The 17890-nt window shown below is 43.7% G+C and overlaps 1 protein-coding gene across 1 annotated transcript; it reads left to right on the top strand.

Annotated features, from left to right (window-relative positions):
• The first annotated feature begins 836 nt into the window (after positions 1-836).
• On the top strand, positions 837-15327 carry RAD21L1 (RAD21 cohesin complex component like 1). The gene is made up of 13 exons (XM_009282742.2): positions 837-980; positions 2569-2698; positions 4031-4130; positions 5616-5722; positions 6102-6287; positions 6900-7001; positions 7935-8048; positions 9085-9314; positions 10675-10777; positions 11584-11723; positions 12437-12526; positions 13313-13390; positions 14867-15327. The coding sequence occupies exons 1-13, from the start codon at positions 837-839 to the stop codon at positions 15053-15055; spliced, it is 1713 nt and encodes a 570-aa protein (XP_009281017.1). The 3' UTR covers positions 15056-15327.
• The last annotated feature ends 2563 nt before the right edge of the window (positions 15328-17890 follow it).

Below are 17890 nucleotides of genomic sequence, written 5' to 3'. Positions count from 1 at the left end.
AGCCGGCTGAGGGGGCTCCGCCGGCCCAGCGCCCCCGCCCCGCGACTGACCCTCAGCACCCGCTAAATCCCCCTCCAATCCCCTCGGTGCCTCGCTGGGTCCCCTCGTCTCCTCAGGGCCCCACTAAATCTCCCTCCATTTCCTCAGCGCCTGGCTAGGTCCCTCCATCCCTTCAGGATCCCCCTAAATCCCCACCCCATTGCCTCAGTACCCGCCTGGGTGCCCCGTCCCCTCAGATCCCACTAAGTCCTCCTTGTCCCCTCGGCTCCCAGCTGTGTCACCCTATCCCCTCGGGTCCTGCTAAATCCTCTCGTCCCCTCAGTGCCTGGCTGGGTCCCTCCTCATCCCCTCAGGTCCCGATAAATCCCCCCTGTCCCCTCACGGCCTGGCTGGATCCCCCCATCCTCTCAGGCCCCACTAAATCCCCCTGCCCCATACCCTCAGGGTCCCACCAAATCCCCCCCACACTCCATCCCCTCAGTGCCCAAAATCAAATCCCCCTGCCCCATACCGGTCCCACCAAATCCCCCCCACACTCCATCCCCTCAGTGCCCACCTGGATCCCCCCGTCCCCTCAGCGCCCAGCCGGATCCCCTCATCCCCTCAGGGTCCCGCTAAATCCCCCCGTCCCCTCAGCGCCCAGCCGGATCCCCTCATCCCCTCAGGGTCCCGCTAAATCCCCCCGTCCCCTCAGCGCCTGGCTGGGTCCCCCCGTCCCCTCAGGTCCTGCTAAATCCCTCTTCCCGCTTTGTGCCCCAGGACCCCTCGCCCGTTGGAAGGGGAAGAGCCCAGGGAGGTGGCAGCAGGTTTGGCCTGTGAGCCTCGGCCCAGGCGCCATGTTCTACATGCATTTGCTTGTCAACAAGCGTGGGCCGTTGGCCAAAATATGGCTTGCTGCCCACTGGGAGAAGAAGCTCACCAAAGCTCATATATTTGAGTGCAATTTAGAGACTACCATTGAAAAGATCATCTCGCCAAAGGTACGCTATTAAATGATGAGGTGTCTTCTGGTAAGTTCTGGGGTAGAGGTGTACATCTTCTGTAGGGAATGGGACTATTGCTATCGTGGAGACAGACTTCATAGGACAAATTTGTGGCTATTTCAAAACCAACGTGAGGTAAACTCCTACTCTGATTTTATTCAGTTCTCACTCGGATAAAATCTCCATCCCGTTAAATGACAGTTATATAAATATTTTACTTGCTATTTTACTCCTGGAGCTCTGTGGCATACATTTATGTACAGTGTAAGAAAATGTTACCACAGTATATTCAAATGTATATTTCTGCACACCCATAGAGCTCCAGGGAGCACTCTGTGGGCACCGCTGGCCGAGGGGTCACGGTACGTGGGTTTGAGCTGCTCATGAGGCAACACGAGCCCGTCAGTGCGGTGTGGTGTGGTAGCACTGGTCTTTTCGGAGACTTTGAGTACCAGCCGCAGGTATTGTTCAACATAATTTGGGAAATGCTGTTATTTGAGGAAATTGTCTCAAAAAGATTGAAAAGTCAGCTGCTTAACCAAAGTCAAGGGACTAAGAAAACTGCCGTGAAATTGAACACAGACCGTTCGAGGAGAATGCTTTTGCTGATCTTACAATAAATAACTTTTGACATATTGTAACCACCCTTCCACTTGCAGTGGACTTCTTCCAGGTCCCCCATTATAAGCCAATAAATAAATAATTAAGCATACGTAGTGCTTATGAGAGACTCTGTATGAACAGTCGCGGAGGCTGAAGCCCTCTGCATATCACAGATAAGGTATGACTCAAAACAAGCGCAGATGCAGGCAGTCAAGTACCCGTGACTCAGTCCTTGGCCTCGCCATTGCAATTGCATCCAAGGGAACAGTGGGGAACGCTTTGCGCTGTCACTAATTGATGGCTCAGGAGATCCAAGGCTTTCAGCTGGTGCAAGCAGATTTTTTTAATTTTCTCCCTGAAAATACCTGCTTGATATTTGGTAGCCCGAATTTCATTGTCTGTCTTTCATGGGTTATGATTAATAATATTGTTAAAATGATCTTGGTATTATTTGGAAGTGTTTTCCAAGAGGTACTACTTAAGTACCCTCTACTTTCCCTTGCATGCTGTCCTGTCTAGCATCAGCATGACCACGTTGAGTGTGCTTGGTGCAGGAAGACCTTGTGTAAATAAGGGCACGGTTATGGCCTTCATTTGTGTAACTAAGGGCATAGGCATGGTGTCTGCTCACTTAAATAACCAAAGTGTCAAATACTAGGATACGCGCAGCTACTTTCTGTTTCGGGATGTGTTACTCTGTTCGTTGCCAATCAGCTGAGGTGTTTTAGATAAAGTAAGAGCATCAGTTCAGGACTCACGCTTCGGCATGGCACTGTTTAGGAACAGAAGCAACTAAAAGTTCATGGCTCTCAAAATTCACTTCTGTTTACGATGCTCTATATCAGTACAAAGCCCTGCTGAATTTCGTAGAGCTCTGTACTGGTGTATTTTAGAAGAACTCTGTTACTGCCGTGTAATATTTTCATTTTAATGTTTTTGCCAAAAATGCTAACTCCTGAACAACTTTTTTAAATCATCAAAGTTTACAATAGCTCTGCGAACCTCTGGACACTTACTCCTAGGAGTGGTGCGGATTTACCACAGGAAAGCAAAGTACCTCTTGGCAGACTGTAGTGAAGCCTTGACAAAAATGAAGACAGCCTTTCGCCCAGGTATGTACAGAATTCTGCCTTTTTCCATCTGTGTCCTTTACAGCTCATTTTAAAAGTTAATTTTGGATATTTCTGTTAAATACACATTATTGATCCCAAAGGAAATTGAACTTATTGGTGCCTGCTGCTGATGTGTAGTCTGGCTTAATTGAATGCCATTTCAGGTTTTTGACTCCTTTAAAAGAAGTAGTATCTTAAGTGGTCTTATGAGAAGAAGCTTGAATTCAGCCTCCGTTGCTAGTTAATTAATTTTAACTTCTGATGACACCAACAACACGTCTAACAGTGTGTAGTGCCAGATCTGACAGTGCGTTTTGAGCTCTAGCCATGTAGCCAGCGAGAAGGGAGCAGAGACGACTGGATCCTTTTCCAACGGGCTGTACGTTTGTCGTACTTAGGCACCAAATGGGGAGGCACTGTTGTGTAAAAAAAGGCTAAGAACAGGACACCAGCGTCTGCTGCCAGCCTTAATGTGCTTTGTGACCTGCTCTGTTTGCCAAATAGTGAATATCTACTCTACATTATTCTCAAGGATACGATCATCATTAATTAGTTAATATTTGTAAACATTTGGAAATCTCTAGAAGAAACACTTAAGATAAGTACACAGTACTATCTGTTTTGAATAGATACTATAGTAGCTTAGAGAGGACTGCACGGCACAAAACCACGACACAACAGTCACAACTGCAAGGGAGACTCCAACTAGATGTAAAGGGGGGAAAAATCTCAGTGGAAGCGGTAAAATGCTGAAACAGGCTGTCCAGGGATGCTGTGGAGTTTCCATCAGCAGATATAGTCAAAAGTGATCTGACTGAGAAATTAACCCTGTTTTGAGCAAAAGGTTGATTAGATGACCTTCAGAAATCCCTTCTCACCCCAGTTGTTCCAGGATTCTCTGATTACCAGCTATTTGCAGTCTCACTTCACAGTTATTTGATGCTGGAGAATAGCGCTATACAGACACTGGAGAGAAAAAGAAAACGCAATAATTCATTTGAAGTGGTGTGAAGGACTCTAGGCTAAATGTCAGCTGTGAGAATCTTTCAGGGACTTAAAGTAGCTGTTCATAAACCCAGTGTCTTTCAGGTCCAGTAGCAGCAGACTCTTCTGTATCTGCCTGTAAAAAATATGGCCTCTAAAGTATATGTAACCTAAGGATTTAAATTCCACTTTGGAGTCCTGTTGACAAAGTGCCTAAGCTTTACCTTTCTGTTATTTAGAATGGCAGCAGACCTTCCTGACAGGTTTATAGTCTTATTATACGTACTTGGGAGAACATCGCTTTTATTTTATTGATACTTATTTTGTTATGTTGTTTGTTTCTTTTAGGGCTTGTTGACCTTCCAGAAGAGAACTTCGAGGCTGCTTATCAGTCCATTACATTACCTGAAGAATTTCATGATTTTGAAACACCACTACCTGATTTAAAGTAAATGCTTCCCTGGTTCTTATTCATTATTTTAGTATTTTCAGAAGTAAAAGATATCCTTGCTGTTATCTGATCAAGACTTTGATTTGATGACTGAATTCTCCTAAATTCTGAGTCAACTTTACAAGGCTACAGTCACAGGAATTGTGCTTTCGTAGAGTTCCTCAAAGTCCGTTTAATCAACAGACCTTTACAATGAAATAATGTGTTGAACTTAGACTTCAGGATTTTCTAATTTTAAACTGCCTGAGCGAAGCCTGCAAACAACTTACTGACCTCAAGAGAAGATATAAAAGTTAGTATAAATCCAGTTGTAAGACCAAGGAAGCTCTGGCTAGTAATCTCGCAATGTTGCACTGTTCCATTGTGTAACTGCATTTAATTTCTGCTCCATTGCTCTTTGGGGCCGGGGTATTTTATCAGCAGTAGTCAGCTTGGCTCCCGATGAAAAGCCAGTATATTTCTTTGGCTTTTCTGACACGAGTCAGCATTAATGTAGAAAAACTGATAAAAAGCAGGAGGCCAAGACATGTTTCTGATGGCTCTGATGCCTCCAAAGGTCCAGGACGACAGACTTCCACTGAGGCTTCCTCTGTACCTCGTCATAAATACAGTTTGATGGGATCTGTAAGTGTTTAGTATTTTGTAAGCACAGCTGTGATGTGATACTATTTATTCAAGTACCTCAGTGTGCTAGCTCTGTAAAGCGTGCCTTTTCTGCCTACCCAAAGACTCCGTGTGGTTTGATTTACAGATGACGGTGTTACACTAATTAGATGCCTTCTGTGTGACAAGTGTCTGGTGGATAGCAGGGCTTGGATGTGAACAAACTCACCCAAGCCCAAGTTTACTGGCAAAAGAGAGCGGAGCAACGTGAAATATGGAGAGGAGGATGGGTCCTTCCCTCCTCCTTATAAATATGTCTGCTGTTTCTTGAGGGGGTTGCTTGCTGAGTATACATCTGGATCATTTGTTCATGGAGTTCCGGGTGGGGGGAGTATTTCAAAGTCCGGTTAGCTAAATGCTTTCCCCTCCTCCTGGACCTCTCCCCAGCTATCGGGCTGTTACGGGTATTGCAGATTCAGTCTTCGCTGTACAACGTACGTTGGAGATTGCACAGAAACTTTGGCTAGCAAAGAAGGCAGCTGCCTACTTGCTTAGAGGTAGCAATTTTAATAAACATATAGCACCTGTTTTCCATATGCTTATTTTTAGCTTTTAGGGGAAATTCAAAGCAGTGAATTTTATCAATAAAACCTTAAATGGCTTGAATGTGAATAGCTTTGGGAAACAGTTGTTCTTTCTCCACAGAAGTGAGGATCAGCTGGGGTACTTTCAATGTCATAGGAAACGGAAGCTGTCTTTTGGGGGTTTATGATAAAATGTCAGGATTGAAGACTGTTTAGAAACAAGTTTTCACATTCCAGCTAAATGGTCAATGGGTTTCAGTTCACCCTGTATTTTGTATAATGTTTTTTTCATCAGTGCCATTGATGTTGCTGAACATTTTACCTTGAATCAGAGCAGAGCTGAAGACATCACACTTACAGAGGATTACAAAAGCGATATACTTCTCTGTGATAGAAACTTTGGTGAGAGAAGTTGAGAAATTAGAAATGTTCCATAAGGAAAAGTGTGTTTTATGCAAAATTTTGTACAGTCTGAGTCCTTTCCACATGTGAAAAAGCTATTATTAAAAGTGCATTTGTTTCACACTTGTGCTGATCGGCCCGTCATACCATCTCATGCTTAATTTTTTGTGTAAGTACTCTGCCTAAGTAATACAATATGATATCGGAGACTGAGAATAAAACCCAACATTTCCTGCTTTTTACTGAATTAGCTAAATTCCATTTGAGGTATGGGATATCTTACAATCTTTTTAAAATTATTTGAAAAATTAGGAAATGGATAAATATGTGTTTCAAAAAGTCATGCAGATGAAGCATCAGAAATTCTGTGTTTATTCAGAGGAAGAACCAGATGCACTAAGAAAACAGAGCTTCTTTGACGGCGGCATCTTAATGAGCAGTAACAGTCTTGTGGCTGATCGGAACTCTGCGAGCGTGAATGGAGACAAGTCTGCACTGCGTGAAGACACTTACTGTTTTCAGCACGACTGTTTTGGAGATGAGGAGGATGCTGCCGATATGATTGGTAGGGTTTACCGCAGATAGACAGAATTACTTTCATTCCAAATATTCTTATTCTTACAGGAAAACAAACAAGACAGCATGAAAGCGATTGTTTTCAAACATAGATTCTGTATTTTTTGTTGTTTTCATACTTTCTACTTGTCACTAAATCTATGATCACTTAGACATTGCCAAGTAAAATTGTATTAAAGAAGATATTTCAGTTTTTTAGAATTAAAGGCATTCAATTTATACTTAATGTTTACCAATTTAATTTATATTTTCAAAGGTGAAATACTGCAGCATTTTTACCTTTACTGTTGTAATAACAAAGGCAGCAAAGTAGCTTCTACATCTTTATGATTTAGAGTATTTACATAAACTTTTATAGATTTGTACCTTTTAAACAATATCAATATCATACTTTTGAAAGAAAAGGTGGACATCTCAAAATTAAGACTAACATTCTCCTTTCTGTACTGCTGAAGGCAGACGTATCATTGACAGCCATCTGTGGAAGCTGAGCTTTTTCTGTTTGCACAGAATTAACCTTAAATAAGTAACATTAGGCGGTATCAGGCTATTTCATGACTACTAAGGCTTAGACTGATTAAAACTACGTTTTGTATTTAAGAAATCCTGTTGAGGGATGAGCAAAATGGCCTGGATAAAGACATTCTTGACATGGAGGAAGAACGTCCTTTGTCACAAGATCTGCCAGAGAACAGCACAGCCAGTGAGTTTGCAGTGTCCGTTCTGTCTTACATGAACCCTCTGTTCCTGGATTAATGCCTAAAGTTGCTCACATTCAGCTTTGTGTAATATCCCGTGCCTCTCTCCTTTGTTCAGGTCTTTTGGTTTTTTCTAATATGCTTCATCCACCATTTTAGGTATAATTTAATTTGATCTAGGGATTCCAGGTTTGCAACTTGACGTTGCTTAGAAACACTTTCATGTCATCTCCTGTTGGATACGTTGTTGACCCACCCTGCTGCTTAGACCCGGCGATATCCCTTTGTAGAGGAAAGGAAACTGAATGGCTATGCTGTAACTTTGAACTTTACCTATGAGTATTTCCGGCTTCATATTTCAGTGACAAATGACACTTTAGTAGTTCATAAAGGTGTTGTTAGTCTTCTTTTGGTTTGATATCGATGAAATTCATTTTTGAAGTGTTTCTGGAATTTTTTGTATGTCTTAAACCCTTATATCCCCATCACACTGTTACTTTAAAACTGAGTAATCTGGAACAGCTTTAGAGGGAAACAGTGGCACTAGTCCTGGTACTACCTGTTCCTTTTATGTTGACAGAAATGTCCGCTCTGCCGTGCAGTTGCCTGGAACTGGAAACAGGTACGTACTGAAAGGAAACACTTTTCCCCCTAAACACTTTTCGTCGGGTGGGTTTTCCTCCAGATCAGTTCTTCAGTCTGTTCCACCACCCGGTCATACAGGTTCTGGTGTCAGCAAAGGAAAGCGTGCAGTGCAGAATATGAGCAGCAGCAGTGCCAGTTATTACTGGTTAAAGTGATTGTGAGATTATAGACAAAATCATAGTTTTTGAATTCTGATCTTTTTTGTCTGATACCATTCTATGTCATGAGATTGAGAAATTCTTCCATCTTGTAAACTTTTTTTAATTTGGGTTATTTGCTGGGTTTTCTTATAGTTGAGTCCAACTGCGCAGACACCACCATTAAGAAAGTAAGTCATCTAATGAATGAAACAATACTTTTCTTGAAAGAAGAAGAAGGATTTGTGCTTGAGCCAGTTGATGATACAGGTCAGAACTTGACCAGTTTCTTGCTGAATGTTTGTGTTACTAGGTTTGCTCTTCCTGTTACTGAAAATATTTGCAAAACAGATTATTCCCACTTTAGATTTCATCTGCTCCTGCTGTCAGAGTTCTATTTTATGGTAACTATTATAAAAAAACAGTATCAGGTTATTCATCCGACCTGCCCAAATCTCTGCTTACAGTTTCTTTTACGTACCAAATCAAGTTTTGTTGCTCTGCAGTTCTGCTAGCGGTGCAAGCCCGGCCTATTCATGAGTGTTACTGAAGTTTCAGCTGAAGAACTTTTACTGCTAGTGACACATCAGTGATTTTTATGTGTAAAATAACAATCTTAAAACTTTCAGGCCTTTGTAAAATTTTGTTTTGTGAACTTTGAACTTCAATAAGATCCAAAAAGAAAAACGTTTCATTTCTTCTGTGAGTAAACCTAAATGTCACCTATCACATTGGTGGCTATTAGCAAATAAACAAGTTCATGTTGACACTAATATTTAGAATACTGGAATTTTCCAGCCTGCCAAAATAATATTCAGGAAGTTATGGCTATATAACCGATCCGTGTCTTTGTTTTGTGTTTACTACATACATCTTATTTAAATTGCTAAAGGGTTAAACTGACAAATACAGATATTAATTACAAGGTAATGAAACCTGTTGAGTACATCAGCAGTTCTTGGAACAATTAACTTCCTGATGGATTAAAGATAGCTTATTCAGTCTTGTTGGTATATCATGTGTTCTCATTAAGTCCTCATGTTCCTGGTTCTTTAGTACAATAGTCATATGTCTTCCGTAATTAAACACACGTGAATTTCCTGTACAAGAATACAAAGAGTATACTTTATGAAAACTTTTGGAGAAATGGCCCATGCACTTGTACTTTGATTTTCAAGTCTGTGCGGTGTTTCGGGAGGTCAGCAGCCTGTCCGTTTGATTCACAGTGCTTTTTTTTTGTGCCTAAGTGTTCTGTGAATAGACCTTATTAGACATTTTTTTTTTTTTTAATACTTGCTCTATCTAGATGTCACCCAGAGGAAAAAAAATAAAAGAAAGAGGAAGTTGCTTGTGGATGTAGACAAGGAGCTCAGCTGCAATGCTATATACAACCAACTTAACAACTGCGCGGACATCCTTGCTGTGTTAGACCTTGCGCCCCCGACAAAAAAAACAATGATGTGGAAGAAATCAGGAGGCGTGGATAAACTCCTGTCCCACGCTACACAGCCTGTGGTTCACGCTGAGCTGCAAATGGTAAAGATCAATTCCTTGTAGGTTTTTGGGCCACTGTCTGGATTATGGGACTGTTGCAATCTAGGATCTAGCTGTGAGAGGTTTTGCAGACTTGGTTTTATGTGAGCTCCTAGCAAACTGCAGGTGCATCGAACGTATCGTTTTGCAGTCCAGTTCAGTTGGATGCCTGATGATTATTTGCATACTCACCACTAATTGCTTCACCAGAAAGACCATCTGTACAGCTCACGGCTTTAATCTCCAGCACTCCAACAACAAGTAAAAAATGACAGAGACACTTGAGAGCTGACGCTTCATTTCACATACTGGCACCTGACTGATTGTACACTAATACACAACTTTTTAGATTTCTGTCCATTTCTTTTCTACTTTCTACTTTGTTTTATTATTTTCTGTTTTGTTTCTGCTCTGTCATCAATATGAGACCACATCTTTCTTCTACGTTCACTTTAAAGGTACATCCGGCTTAAACATTAGTAGTATTAGTAGTAGTATATTGTTAATGGCTTTGGAAAGATGGTATGCCAATTTCTTTTGTACTTTCCCAATTGGAGATTAAGCTTCCAGCTGGAGAGCAGTCAGGGACTTGCCTTTCAGAGGACCAAGAGGTTCCTGATCACTCTATCGCTTTGGCTAGAAGGCTGGGCCAGACCACCCTTTCCTGCGGCTGCGGACCTTACCGCTCTTTTTGCACAAGAAAGACGTACTTGTTTCATGGAAATACGATCTATCAAAGCCTCTCGTGTCCCCACGTAGCATCTGACAGGTCATTCAAAGAGGCTGTATGTTTAGAGCTGGTGATGAGATAAAGAAGAGATCACCGTGTATACAAGGTGATACGGAAAGATACGGTGTAAACTACATGCAGCAGCCTTACGTTAATTGCACTGTTTCTTCTGTGGCGTAGCTTGGAGAGATCCGGGAGGCAGGGTCTGCAGGCAGACAGCTCTCCAGGTTCATTACAGCAGCACAGCTTCACCCCTTAGAGTCGAGGTGCAGAATTACAACTTGTTCTTTATGAGGAGGAAAAATACTCGCACACCAGCACGTGGGGAAAGAAATCCACGCATAGATAACTGCAGGTGTTTTTTTTCTTTCATCCCTCCTTACTGGCTGGCTTCAAGAAAAAATGATCCAAGCTGTTCCTAAGACGTTTCTTCGCGGAGTTCAATGCCAAAGTTGAAGCTGCAGAAGGAAATTACTTTTTTTAAAAATTGCAGGTTGTCAGAATGACCTAATTCAAATCCCTAAATTCTAGGTTGCAGTAATTAATATGCAGCTCATATTCATACCTTTGTGTCGATGTTTGCAAATAATCTAACATTATATTCTGAAAGCAAACAAAAATAATTGTTTTCAGTTGTTTGCAAAATGCTTCAAGAGTCACGGATTTAAGATGAGAAGAAATGGAATACAGAGGGAGTCTGAAATGGAAGAAACAAGAAAAAAGCAAGATACCACAGGTAGTAGTTTAATTCTGTTGTTGTAGAATTAGCTGTTAGAAAATATTTTCTATTTTACATAATGTTTGAGACACGTGCACGGTGTTTGTGTGCAGTATTCTACAAATCAAAGGCCAAAAAAGTTAAATATTAAGGAAATGGGCTGTTAATTATTAAAAGAAAAAAAAAGGTTTTTTGTTTTTATAAGTACTTTGCTGTTCTTTCATTCCTTAGATCAGAAATGAAATGCAAGTCGTCGTCTTCCTTGTGGCATAAGGAGGTTTCACCTTTGGTTTCTCTAATTGTCTACCAAACTGCAGATTTGTTTGGGTTTTTGTTTGGTTTTGGGGTTTTTTTTTTAAAAAAGTTTCCCACTTATCCTGAGTTTAATCAAACCGCTCTCCAAATTTCCAAATTCATGTAAATAACTTCTATTTGTATCATGAAGATTGTGTTTTGGTTAATATCAAGCAAGAAGAAATGTTCTGGTTTAGATCTTCTGAGAAGACGATGTATCTGCTTTCACTCCTGTGCTCCGTTAGAAACATAATCTGTATGGCTGCCTCAGAAGTTCATCAACAAAACCACCTCCTGCAAGTCCACAAAGGTCAACTTTTAGAAAAGGAAAAACTCTCTTGGAAGGTTCTTCTTCCGTGGTCCTACTGGGAATGATATTTATTCTGCATTTACTCATTCTGGCTCTTACTCTCAAAGATTCTCTCAAAGACTGCTAACTAGGGTGTGATTTTTGTTTTTCAATGTTTTTCTTTTTAGGGGCAGCGATTCACAGGGATTTCCTCTTAAACCTTGTTTTTTCATTAACACAGAGGTGCTGATAGTAGAAGAGCCAAGTTACCTGCAGGAGTCAGCTCGTTCAGAGACCGAGAGAAAAATTAGAAACAATCCGTTCGTGTTGACATCACAGAATAACAGAAATGAAACTGATGATAAATGTGGTGAAACTATAGTGAGCAGTTTCCATCAATTTTAGAGACCTAAATGTATTTATTGGTTTCATTTTATGCTAGGGTTCCATTTAAAACGCGTTAGGAAATTACTAATAGATGTTTGAAAAGGATGCTAGAGACAGCAGATACAGCATTGAGTAGCTTGTGCCATGAAAGTTTATTTATAGGCACTTTGGAAGATTCTTACCATGAATCAAACTATTATTAAAGTGCCTATTAATCAGTATAGATTACAGTCGAATCACTAAGTATAAACAGAACTTTAATACAAAATATAGCCTCTTTGTACTGATGAGGTAATCGTCTTTATAAAGGATAGAAATTACCTTTTGTGTCTCAAACTGAGGAAATACTCAAGCAATAACAGATTATCTATTTCTGCTATCTTTATTTAGGCTAACGTGAAAGGGGATTCTTTAGAGAATACGAGGCTCATTAAAGTTGAAAAAGAATGACAAAATTGGACCTAACGGCAGCAGAAAATGTAGGGCCCGTGTCTGAACTGAGTCCATAGGTGTAGATCCAGCGGTAGGATAAATACCACAGCAAGATCCTTTCCTATCTGAGAAAAGACATGGTAGAAAGAGCAGCTACGAAATCATTTTTGGAGAACGTTTATTATAATGAATTCTTGGAGCAGAATTACGTAATTGAGAATTACATTGTGTGCATAAATTGCGATGCCTATTGATCGTCCTTTCTGTTCTAACAGCAGGACGGAACGGCTTTCTCAGAGAGCTCCTCGCTGGCAAACCATTCACTGGGCCAAGAAGCTGAAATACAGCAAGCCGAGTTAACAAATGTACGTGTCCTCGAAGCTGACAACTCTGGCTTATTTCAGAACAGAACTGTGTTCTTTCTCAGAAATACTAAAAAAAAAAAAAAAAAAAAAAAAAAAAAAAAAAAAAAAAAAAAAAAAAAAAAAAAAAAAAAAGTGATGGCATCATGAACTTGCAGTGACTTTTGGTGTACTAACATCATCTTTAGTATGTATTTTGCCAGTCAAAAACTTTAATAGCTTGATAATCAGGGATACATGTGTTCCAACATTCAGAGGTTACCGTCTGTGAGGGAGACAGCTCCTCGTTCAGAGATTGTGCTTCCTGTAAGAAGGAAACAGTTTCTGAGCTTACTGGCCATGAGGGTACTTGGACACTCTGAAACAAGGGCGGTCTTCTCCTGTCGACTTCGGAGGTTAAGCCCAAAATCTAAAGCCAAATTTTTGAACATCCTTTCTGTCCCCTGACCAGTACAAGTACTGTCAGAATCCCAGTCGCGCAGAACCGTATCTTGTTGTGAAGCTGCCTCCCCGAGGCTCGGTGGGACCACTTCCACAGCACCGAAGGTGGCGTTGCACCTGATCTGTCTCTTTGTAGCAGAAAGAACATAGTTAGCATTCTCTCCTCTGCTTCACAAAGCCGAGTATGACCGCAGAGGTGCCAGAGGTCCCAGATATCCTGAGTAAGGCCGTCAAAATGCCCAGCGCCAGCTGGATTTTCAATCAGGCTAGCACTCTTGTCCTTTTTATCATCATGGTGTGTGACTTTTTACGCATGCTGTCTAACCTTCTGTTCTGTTTCCTCTCAAGGAACTAACGAGGAACGGGAAAGACAGCGAAGAAATAAGGTGGAGCAAAAGAACTCTTCAGTTATTAAAAACTTTACAGGTACCAGTGCTGGATTTTGTAATTAGGTGTTGATTTCAGTTGGACCATGTCGGTAAATCTCCTCCTTACACTGTCGATCATATCACTGCCTCCCACACGCAGCGTGTAACTGCGTTTTATTGGGTATTTATGTAGGAAACCAGGACTCTGAGTGCCTGACATGGTGTCCTCTCCCACAGCTGCTGGAATTGCTAGAATTTTCTGAACGTTTGCTTCCACGGCAGTGTTTGTAACGCTAAGCCCTTGCTGTCTTCCTTCTACGAGTATGCTCTGGAGTATCTCTACAAAACCCAGTTCCTAGCTGCTCACAGGTTGCCAGCTCTCGGCTGAGCGCTGCAGGGTGCCATCATTTGGCTATTCATCTGCTTGAGCTGTTTCCGAGACGAAGGCTAGGGAAACGGGCGAGGGTTATGTTAAAAAGAGAGCTGGTAACACCTTCTTTAAGAGGTTTTAATGCCCCGGTGCCTTCAAGGTGCTTGAAATTTAGCAGAGCGCGTAGCCTTTGCATCAGGAAGGCTTATTCTGCTTTTCTTGCAGAAATCCTTGCGAAACCGGTGAAGGTGTAACGTGTGATACCATACGCCTTACCGACGGGACTGTAACAGGAGCCAGCACAGGCTGCCCTGACGCTGAATGTCCAAACTCTTGGCCTCACGGCTCGGTGCTGTTCCGTCCTTTTCGCCCGGACGAGCGTTTTGGTGCTTCAGCGCTTGGTCTGGTTGGGGGTGGGTAGAAAAAAACACCGCGAAGGGTTATTTTCCTTCGGGTCAGTTCTCTAATGCCACGTGGCTGAACGGAAAGTGGAGGAAGGCGATGGAGAAATCCGAGCGTGGGCAAGGGGGCGTGAGGCGATGGAGAAATCCGAGCGTGGGCAAGAGGGTGTGGGGGCGCAGGTTTTGTCCGCAAAACACAGCAAACTTTGGTCCGAGCCTAGCTCTTCCCCAGGGCCAGAGTTTGACTTCACAGCCTTCCTGGGTTTGGTGTTGTTTTTTTTTTTAATTATTCTATGTGGACATATTTTAAAGGTTCTGTGCAACGCCCGTAAATAAATATTTAAATATAGGTATAGCCATTAAAAACCAAGCAGTAATAACACTCGGTTAGCTGTGACTGAAATTGCCCATGACGTAGCCGGTACTCTATCCAAAGGCCGGGGTACGCCGCGGTTTTTATTGTTTTGAATCATGAAAACCGTTAGAGATGCGCTTCATCGCGCGCCTCAGCACCGTTTCGCTGAATTCACTGGAACTGCGGGCATATGTAGATTTTGGTAACATATGTAGGTGCTAGCCATACTATGGCAATAAAATGTTAAGAGCCACTTGTACAAACGCAAGTGCCAAGGTAAGATCCTATTCCAGGCGTTCAAGCAGAAAATACCCGCTCCGAGCAGCGCTCTTCGGTTCGGACTTGACGGGATCTGGGTTTACCGGCAGTGAAGCTGACCTGACCGATGTTCTTGTTTCCCTCACGCAGCACCTGGAGAGATCAGGCGTGCGTTCTTTCAGTTTACGGGAGCTCTGTCGGAAAAACAACCGGAAGGAGGCTGCAGCCAAGTTTTACATCCTTCTCGTTCTGAAGAAGCAGTCGGTTGTTGAGCTCAGTCAGAGCGCTCCCTTTGCTGACATTACAGCCACCCTCGGCCCGGCATTCAACGCTCACTGAAATCACGTAGTATTCGGACAAGCTAATAAAAATAAACCCCATTCTAAGTGTTTCGGGAAATATATTTGCTGGAAAAATGACTGGAAGTCTTGCCAAACCCTGGGAACTGAGCAGGGCTCTCCTTCCTTTGCACCAGCTCTCAGGACTGCCGAGGAACTGGCGTGTGCAGGTGTGCTGCTGCAGTATCGGTTACCAAGGTGTTCGCGACTGTGTTAACCTTTAATACACATGTTTATGTAATGAGCAGTTACTTGTTCTGTTGATAAAATATCGCTAAAATACATATTCTACATAAGAGATTTACATTGTGAGGGACTTTATGGAAGTCCTTAACAACCTTTCTTGGAGAGCAGCTTTGGAGGTTAAATTCTTTCTGACGGGGCTTGTGTGTGTTAGATAATTAACACCATCAGTAAGAGAAGTCTGTTAAGCTCTCTCTATCAGAAAATCCAGCCCACTTGAAATTACTCCTTTCCAAGAACGTTCATTATTTGATATTTTAAGGTCTAGGAGGCTACCGTCTCCAGCATCATTTCCGTGTGTGCAGGCGGAGAGAAGTTACGCTATCCCTAGAAGAGCCACGTAAGCTTCAGGAAGAAATCCTATTCCCCAGAAATCCCGCCATTTTAGGTTTCACGGAGCATGTTAACTTAAAGACTAACACTCTTATTTATGCATAGACCGATTTTTAAAATGGGTGTTAAGCTGAAATATTACTAGTTCTTTGCATTTGTATCTAATTTAGGATAAGTTTTAACACTTTTACTGTCATTTTGTAAAGTGTTTTTCAGTTCCGCGACGTGCGGGATGGTTGTGTGCGCTCAGCGCTCCGGAGTGTTGCAGTGCTGTGGGTACGCTGACGTCTCTCAATACGAAATCAATAAAAATCACAAGAAGATGTTTCCTCAGCTCGTCGGCCTCTGTTCTGAAGGATCACAACTGGCAGCCGCCTAAGCCGTCCTTTGGGTTTGCCGTCCCAGAGTCGGTGTTTTCAGTGATTTTCTTAAAAGTTGAAAGGAGGGAAGACATTGCCTTCCCGGTTTTCCGGGTGTTCACTCGCCTCAGTTACACCCCTGTGTGTCTGGTCCCGCCGACGCGCACTGTTCCTGTCACGCCTTGATTTCTTTGTGCGTGCAGGGTTTGGGGAAGGTGAGGAATTGGCTTCGAGGGGTCTGTTCGGAGGAGTAAAAAAGCTTCGAAATGACCGAAGACCCTGCGCTGGGCAGGAAGGGATGGGCTGGGGTTCGGGCCGGCTGGTTGCGGGGGGGTTGTTTCAGTTGGTTTTCTTTTGGAAAGGGTTTGGTTCTCCAAATCTCACGCTCGGCGTCTTGGGAGCGAGCCCGTGGCCGAAGGAGGAGTGAAAGCCTCTCCCTCACTCCCCGCAGCAGACCTAATCCCCCCCCCGGCGCGGTGCCTCGCCCGGTGAGCCCCCCTGCTCTGTGGGTCAGAGCGCCGTGCTGCTCATCCCGGGAAACTGAGCACTGCAGGCTGGGGAGGGAAGGAGAAACCATTTTTCTCCCCCAAAAGCCATCCGAAATGACTCTGCATCTCGCACCGGAGCTGCTGCCTGCGCCACGTCTGCCACCGCCACATGGTAAGAGCAGCTCCAGTGGCAGCAGATGCGATAACTCATTAATTTTCCTTTCAAGGAGAGAGGCTGTGCATTGGATTCACCAGGAAAGAGGGAAACAAAAGGAGGCTGGAGGCGAGCAGGAGGCAGGCAGGGGTAAATGAGAGGCAGGATATATATACACACTGAAAACAGTCTGTGTTTCGGAATAAATGAGGTACAAATCTTGCAGGAAACGGTCCTGGAAGAAAGACTCGCACGTATTTACCAAGCAGGTTTGTCAGAACTCCCACGTAACCACGGGGGAGTTACAAAGGGCACCTGCAGCGGCCGGGGAAGCGCAGCGCCTTGCTGAGCAGCGAGCTCTGCGTCCCTGGGCAGGGCGTGAGGCGGGGGCCTGGGTTTTAACCTCGACCAGCCGTGCTCAGCTGTTGGACTCGGGTCCAGACCCAAACCAGGAGTAGGTTCTGCTCCGACCTTGCTGACACGTGAACGGTTTCCCTCCGTAAGTCTATACATGCGTGCATACACGTAGGATGTTACGCGTGTATATATGTAACATCGGTGTATGTATATGTGCATCCCGCCGTTCTCCCAGTCTCTGGGGGGGTGTCTGCAGCCGAACTCAGGCGCTCTCGGCCGTGGTCACCAGGCCAGAGACGGAGCCAAAGCCCCGCTGCTTGCCATGTGGGCCACAGTAAGTCGCTCGGTGGGTCCCAGCAAGCGCCGAGCAGCCTCGCCCTGGATGTTTGCTCATTAAATAATTCAGAAAGGTTAAGCTCGATAGCTACAGAAGGAAATGTGTAGGTAGTACCATGAGTGACCAGACTGTGCTTGAGAGATTAGACACGCCGTGCCAGCGACTACCAGCATGATTCCCCATCAAGCGAGCGGGGAGGGCACCGAGAGAACCCGCTCCCAGTGCGAGCCCTGTGCCGCAGGTCAGTTTTGCTGATGCTTGCCGCTCTTCAGTGCCAGCGCCGGAGCTGGTGGTCTCGCTGCCGCCGGACTGACCCATAGGTATTTAAATGAGGCAGACATGCTCGTTTGTTTATTTATTTCACTTTACGAAAGTGCGCCATTAATTAGGCGCAGGGATGTCCTCAAAATTGGACTAAGTAGATGAAATACGACGCTGTGGGAGGACTCCAAGGGCCGGGTGGCCGAGCGCGGGGCTGCCCCGGCTCCCCCTTCCTCCTCCTCCTCCTCCTCCTCCTTCTCCTCCGGGGTTACGCGGGGAGAGGAGCTGAGCGCGACCCGCCGCC

The sequence above is a fragment of the Aptenodytes forsteri genome, unplaced genomic scaffold (assembly GCF_000699145.1).
Source record: "Aptenodytes forsteri isolate BGI_AS27 unplaced genomic scaffold, ASM69914v1 Scaffold422, whole genome shotgun sequence".
NCBI lineage: Eukaryota > Metazoa > Chordata > Aves > Sphenisciformes > Spheniscidae > Aptenodytes > Aptenodytes forsteri.
The sequence above is the reverse complement of the archived record's forward strand: the minus strand, read 5'-3'. Positions and strand labels throughout refer to the sequence as shown.

Coding starts and splice junctions, on each gene's coding strand:
- RAD21L1 (XM_009282742.2), top strand. CDS start 837: ATGTTCTACATGCATTTGCTTGTCAACAAGCGTGGGCCGTTGGCCAAA. Junction 12,527..13,312: donor AGCAAGCCGAGTTAACAAAT/GTACGTGTCCTC, acceptor TTTCCTCTCAAG/GAACTAACGAGGAACGGGAA. Junction 13,391..14,866: donor AGTTATTAAAAACTTTACAG/GTACCAGTGCTG, acceptor TCCCTCACGCAG/CACCTGGAGAGATCAGGCGT.